Source organism: Neomonachus schauinslandi, chromosome 14 (assembly GCF_002201575.2).
Source record: "Neomonachus schauinslandi chromosome 14, ASM220157v2, whole genome shotgun sequence".
Lineage (NCBI taxonomy): Eukaryota > Metazoa > Chordata > Mammalia > Carnivora > Phocidae > Neomonachus > Neomonachus schauinslandi.
The window spans coordinates 91,302,871-91,309,449 of NC_058416.1; the positions used below are offsets into that span (position 1 = coordinate 91,302,871).

Here is a 6,579-nt window from a genome sequence, read left to right on the forward strand (position 1 = left end):
GGGGGGTGCACCCGCTTGGCTGGCCCCTTCCCTGGTGAGGAGGGGGTGGCTCCCACGCCTGGCATCCTGTTTGTCAGGAGACTCCTGAGGGCATCCTGGAAGAGGCAGCCTTGTGCTGCTGAGCAACAGGGCTTTGAAGTGTGTGTGTGGTCTACGGCCATACCACCCTGAACGCGCCCGATCTCGTCTGAAATGTGTGTGTGTGTGTGTGGACATTCAGAAAGCAAACGGCAACATCAAAACTTTGTAAAACTTTTCCCCAAAACATGTGTAGCCTCAAATGTACGTGTTTTGTGCTTGAGCATCTCCAGGGCCTAGCCGGGTACTAGCCGGGACATGTCCCCTCTCGGTGCCTGAGATAGATACACTTTAACGTGTCCCAAGTGATGTGAAGGGAGGTCCTCCCAAAGGAAGAGGGGTGCCCAGGGACAGCAAGGATCTTAACTCTGAGGAGGGCACAGTCCGGGGTGGGGAAGTGGGCCTGTCCCAGCCGATGCCCGCCTCGTCTGAGCACAGGGCGTCACTCCTCAGGCCCCTCTAATCAGGAGTGTCCATTTGGAAGGGTCTCCTGATTGCTGTCCATCGAGGACCAAGTTACTTCCACTGCTACCCAGTCCTGTCCGACAACCTCCAAGGGCCCTAGGTCCGCACACTCTCTCGGGGGGTCTTCTGTCAGGACTGGTGGTTCTGGGCCAGTAAGGGTTTGAGGGGTGGGGGTTAAAGGAACAGAGAAACCCCAGGAAAGACTCCATGTTTCCTGGAAAGACAGGGATCTAGCTGGTTCTCTGCAGGTGTATGCAAATTGTATGCAAATCATGGAGGTGGCTCCTCCTGGTCAGTTGAAGCTCCTGAGAATTCCGGGAGGGTGGACTCTCTCCCACTGAGCACCTGCTGGGCCCCTGTGGGGGCAGAGCCTCTGGGCAGGGGTCCTACTGGCAGGGTCCGCAAACTCAGAAGCTTCCGGGGACCCTGCAGGCAGCATAAACGAGAGTTTCTTCAGTGTCCACCAGAAAACAAATAGGCCCGCAGGTTGCTGCCTATCTTGGAGCCAGGCCTGGGAGCGGAGGGTCTCAGGGAATTCCTGCAACCTTGCCCCCCACCCACCTGCGGGTCCTCCCCCACTGGGGAGCCCACCGCTGTCCACCGGCCAGGACGTGGGCGTGACACCATTTGGTAGTTGAAGCGGAGACTCCCCCCAAAGAATGGCGGCAGCGCCTCCCTCTCTCCTCGGGCCCCCCACGGGGGTAAAGATGCTGGGACTTGGGAAGGGGGCTCTGTGCCCATGGGGAAGGGTCACCTGCCATTCCGGCTTCCTGTTTGGCTCGGGACCCCAGTGCCAGGGCATTTTCGGCAGACCTGTCCCCTGACAACACCACGTACACTTTGTATACCGAGCGCCTGCGTCAGGCACTGAGCGTTTCCGTGTTGTAACTCACGATGTCCTCACACCCACAGGCAAGGAGACCACCCAGAGGGCTTGAGGGACTTGTCCCAGGTGCCCAGCAAGGAGGTGGCCCAGTGGGATTTGCCCCCAGGCAGCCTGGCTTCAGAGTCCCGGCAGCTCGTGAGCGGATTCCTAAAACCGGAGTCTGAGACTACTGCCCTCTCAGTGTGGGTTTCAGACCTTAGGTCCTAGGTTGCTGCTTCCCAAGGTGGCTCCAGGCCTGAATTTGGCACTTGCCAAATTCAGGTGTAATAACCTTTTTATATTTTCACCTTCTCAAGTGTGCCCTGGGCGTGTCCTGGCGCAGGAGAAGGGCGCTGCTTAAGCTCACCCCTTCTAAGGGGCATCAGGTTTATTAAGACGGTTCTCCAGAATCTGTCTATAAAGAGGGGGCCCGAGGTGCCCTGTGGGCTAATGGGGGGCTGGGGCCGGTGGTGATCAGGGCAGAAGAGGCCTGCTCCTCACCTCAAGGGCAGGCAGCTCTTCTTGTGGGGCTGAGCCCGCCACCTCCTCGCCTCACTCTGCTCTCTGCTCTCAGGCGTGGCTGAGCAAGTTCGGCTACCTGCCCCCTGCAGACCCCACAACAGGGCAGCTGCAGATACGGGAGGAGTTGACGAAGGCCATTGTGGCCATGCAGCGGTTCGGAGGGCTGGAGGCCACCGGCATCCTGGGTCAGTCCTCCAGCGGTGGCAGGAGATGGGGTTTCCCCTAACTGCACCCCCACCCCGCCCCGCCACCCTTTGGGGCCCTTCGCCCTCTCCAGCCTGCCCGTGGGGGGTGGGCTTAGGGCTGGGCCCACTCCCTGGGGACATGGGATCCCATCAGCACGCTCACCACCCCCAGATGCGGGCATGTTGTGGGGGGACCGTGCACCAGCTGCGCCCAGACCCATCTGCACCCCGCCCAGCAGGGTCTCACGCACTTGCGCCATGGGGGCCAAGGGGGCCGCTGTCGGGGTGGGATCTGCGCACCCATGGTCCCAGTTGATTCTTGTCCCCGGAAGTGGCAGATCTGTGCGGCCCAAACTTGCAGCTTTCCACGGGAAGCCAGAAATCTGGGGTGTTTGTGGGAGCACCCCGGGTTTTACATATTGGCAACAAATCCCAGGCTTGGAGAGACCCTCCCGTGGGCTGATGGAGCGCATCTGTGCCCAGGCCCCGGAAGAGGGGTACACATCCGTGTCCCAGCAGAGCTGGTCAGGCGTGTGTGCTGCCGAAGTCAGTAAATGCTTCGCATGACCCCTGCCTGGCCGTGGACGTCCCCCTGGCCGTGAGGCCTGGCACGCTGGAGCCCCGGGGCAGGGACTGGGGAATAGGGCCTGAGACTGCTGCCAGCCCCAGGGGACCTGACCCCCGGCCACCCCTGCAGACGAGGCCACCCTGGCGCTGATGAAGACCCCTCGGTGTTCCCTCCCGGACCTCCCAGCTGCAGCCCCGGCACGAAGGAGACGCCAGGCTCCAGCTCCCACCACGTGGAACAGGAGGAGCTTGTCCTGGAGGTGGGTGGGCTGCACCTGCCTGCCTCTCTGGGTCTCAGTGCCTGGGGGCTGCCCAAACAAGCGCCCCCGAGCCGAGCTTCGCGGGACCGGGACTGTGTCCTCAGTTCCCGAGGTTCAGGGCCCGCAGGGCTGGCTCCTTCTGGGGCTCCGTGGGGCGGGCGGGTGGGGGGAATCCGTCCTCCGCCTCCCTGCTCCGGGCGCTGCTGGCCGCCTCCAACCCACTGCCACAGTCCCCGCGTCTGCCGCCCTCGCGTGGCCCTCTCCCCGTCCCCGCGTCCCCTGCTGTGTCCTCTGAGGACACCTCACCCTATCCGGGAGGCCTCATCTCAAATCCTAACTGCATCCGCAAAACCCCGTTTCCCAATAAGGCCTGGATGGGCAACCCTGGGGAGGGATGTGCCCGGGAGCCCCCCGGGTGGGGGCTGGGGTGGGGGCAGGGCCTGCGCCTGGTGGGCAGACCCCGGGCTCTGACCCCACCACCTAGGGTCCGCACATTCCCGCGGGACTCGCCCCTCGGCCGCGACACGGTGCGTGCGCTCATGCACTATGCCCTCAAAGTCTGGAGCGACATCACGCCCCTCAACTTCCACGAGGTGGCGGGCAGCACTGCGGACATCCAGATCGACTTCTCCACGGCTGACCACGACGACGCCTACCCCTTCGATGGCCCCGGCGGCACGGTGGCCCATGCCTTCTTCCCCGGCGACCACCACACCGCAGGGGACGCCCACTTCGATGACGACGAGTCCTGGGCCTTCCGCTCGTCAGGTGCGTCGGGCTGAGGCTGAGTCCCAGGGACCCCCTGGCTTCTAGGGGCCACTTCAGGCCTGCGGGGTGAATAGCCCCCATGGCCTCGAGCGCTGTGCGTCTGTCCCGCCCGTGGAGCCCAGCCTCACCCCGCCGTCTCCGGCAGGGGCGCCTGCACCGCGGATCTTGGGCTCACAGGCCTGGGATGCGGGCTCACACGGCTCAAGGTGTCTCCCCTCAACGTGCTGAGCCGGGCTCGTCCTCACCCTGGTCCCAGCTTCCAAGAGGCAGTGGAAGCTTGCAAGGCCTCTGCAGGCCTTCACACCTTCGCCCCCTTGCTCGCTGAGCCCCACTGGTCTGGGAAGGCACAGGCCCCCAGGCTGCAGGTGGGCCGAGGGGCGCAGGGCACAGATGGGGGCCACTGTGGGTTCAGTCCATGCTCCAGCCCCGGGAGTGGAGCCCGTCCCAGCCTGAGGAACCAGCAGTGACCCCGCAGAGCCTCTGGGCCCTTTGCCATGGTGGGACTCAGGCCCGAGAAGCCCTTGTAGACCCCAGGAGGGCCTCGGCAGGAATCGGGTCGGTACCGCTCACATCACACCCCCTCCCCACGGGTGCCCCCGCCCCTGTGCACGAGCTCGCTCCATCCTGTGGCCGGTCCGGAAGTCCCTCCCCTGATCCACTGCTCGCTGTGGTTCCCAGATGCCCACGATATGGACCTGTTTGCGGTGGCTGTCCACGAGTTTGGCCACGCCATCGGGCTGAGCCATGTGGCGGCCACGAGCTCCATCATGCAGCCCTACTACCAGGGCCCGGTCGGCGACCCTCTGCATTACAGGCTCTCCTATGAGGACAGGGTGCGGATCTGGCAGCTGTACGGTGAGTCCTCCCCTCAGAGTCAGCCACAGGCTCCCCAGGAATGGGGACAGAAAGGTGGGGGACCCCCAGCGCACAGAACCCCCCGGGAGGAGGGTTTTTCCGTCTTGTTCGTCTTCGTGAGCTCAGCATGTAGACCCTGCGTGGCACGCCTTAGCTGCTCCCTCACGCGTGTGGGATGAGTAAACGGGGTCTGTCGCCGGGGTCCCTGGATGTGGGGCCTGCAGCCCTTGTAAGAGCTCGCCCCAGAGCCTCCGAGCCCCGGGCAAGATCCCAGGCCGGCGCCCACAGAGCTTCAGGCAGTGACCGCGGGCATGGCTGGTGCCCCTGGCCTTGTGCGAACCACGTGTGTGCCTGGTGGCACCCGGTCTTTACACCTGTGACCGAGGGCCAGCCGGCCCCACTTAGAGGTGGGAGAACTGAGGCAGGATGGCCCGTGGTGGCCAACAGAGCCAGGACTGGACCCAGAGCCCTGCTCAGGGACCTGCTCTGCTGGGGACACATCAGGAACCAGCGCAGAAGGAGGCCCCATCCCGCATCGGGCATGGGCCTGGGCCAGAGGCAGTGGTCCCAGCCCCGCGTGTGGCTCGGGTCTCCTGCCCCAACCCGTCTGCTCCGCACGGCGGCCAGACCCTGCCTCCCCTTCCTAAGCATGGCAGCCCCTCCCCCGCTCCCGCTCCCCTCGCCCACTGACCTCTGATGCCTCTGGGCTTTTCCTGCTAGAGTAAAATGTACCACATTAACCACTCGGAGCATCCAGGTCAGTGGCATTTACCCCGTTCACAGTGTTGCCCATCTGCCACTTCACCTAGTTCCAGAACATTCCTCACCACCCCCTCCCCCCCCACCGAGCAGCCACTGACCTCTTTTCTGTTCGTCTCCACGGTGTGGGCTGCTCGCGCCAACGGAATTGCACCCGAGTGGCCTTTTGGGTCCGGCTTCTCTCACTGAGCACCCTGTTCCCGAGGCCACCCACGGCCCACCCGCTGTGGCCAGCGATCTTACCTGTCCACTCGTGCTGGTGGACACCTGGGGCGTCTCCACGTTTTGGCTGCTGGGCACATTCACAGACGAGTTTTGGTTGGAAGCCCTGTGTTTGGTTCTTTGGGGTCTGCACCCACGGCGGTCCGGGGGGCAACTTCGTTTAAGCCCTGGAGGTCAAGGAGGGGTCGTGGGGACCCCCGTGTCTCCTCCTCCCACTGTGATGCTCTAGCAGCCGTGCCTGTAGTTCCGTACTGGGGGGTCCCCTGGAGGGGGTGGGGTCTGCAGGGAGGCGGGCCTACGGGTTCAGTGCAGCCTCCTGTCTCCGCAGGCGTGCGGGAGTCCGTGTCCCCCACGGCACAGCCACACACCCCGGAGCCCGAGGAGCCTCCGCGCCTGCCAGAGCCCCCCGACAATCGGTCCAGCACCCCGTAAGCGTGGGCCCCTGGTCTGCACACCGTGGCCGGCGCCACCCCCAACAGAGGCTCAGAGCCTCCCGGCTCTTCTGAGAGAAGCACAGCTGTGGGGCCACGTCCCTTTCCTGAAGCCCCCCAGACGCGGAGGGGCACCTGCTCACCCCGGCCCGGGCTGCAGGGGTGGTGGCCCCTCACCCCTTGTCCCAGACATGCGCCCCACGATGCTCCCTGACGCTCTGCTCACGCCTCGCTCTGTCTCGGCCACTCTGGACTGCGGAAAAGGGATGCAGGCTCTGGATTTTTGTTTATTAATTGAAGTATAGTTGACACACAAGGGACTCCTATTAATGCCCTTTTCTCTCCTGACACACATCGTTGTCGTGCATCTGCGAGCCCGCGGGCAACGATGTGGGGTCTCCTTCCGGGTTTTGTGAAGCCCAGCTCCTCACAGTGGCTCAGGAAAGGGGGTCCAGCCCGCCCGGGTCTGTGCCCCAGCCGCGGCACCCCCCTCCCCTGCCCACCCCCCTTCTCTCTCACCCAGCCCGCCCCGGCCCTCCCCTCCCCGGCCCCCCTGGCCCCCCTTTTTTTTTTTTTTTTTTTTTTTTTTTTTTTTTTTTTTT

The 6,579-nt window shown here is 64.0% G+C and overlaps 1 protein-coding gene across 1 annotated transcript in view; it reads left to right on the forward strand.

The window, feature by feature from the left end:
* Positions 1–6,579, forward strand: part of MMP17 (matrix metallopeptidase 17) — a 24,028-nt gene that overhangs the window by 7,478 nt on the left and 9,971 nt on the right. Inside the window, exons 2-6 of the mRNA XM_021697296.1 lie at positions 1,983–2,115; positions 2,813–2,942; positions 3,427–3,710; positions 4,389–4,565; positions 5,875–5,974. Of these exons, the coding sequence (XP_021552971.1) occupies positions 1,983–2,115; positions 2,813–2,942; positions 3,427–3,710; positions 4,389–4,565; positions 5,875–5,974 (824 nt within the window). The remainder of the gene's footprint in view (positions 1–1,982; positions 2,116–2,812; positions 2,943–3,426; positions 3,711–4,388; positions 4,566–5,874; positions 5,975–6,579) is intronic.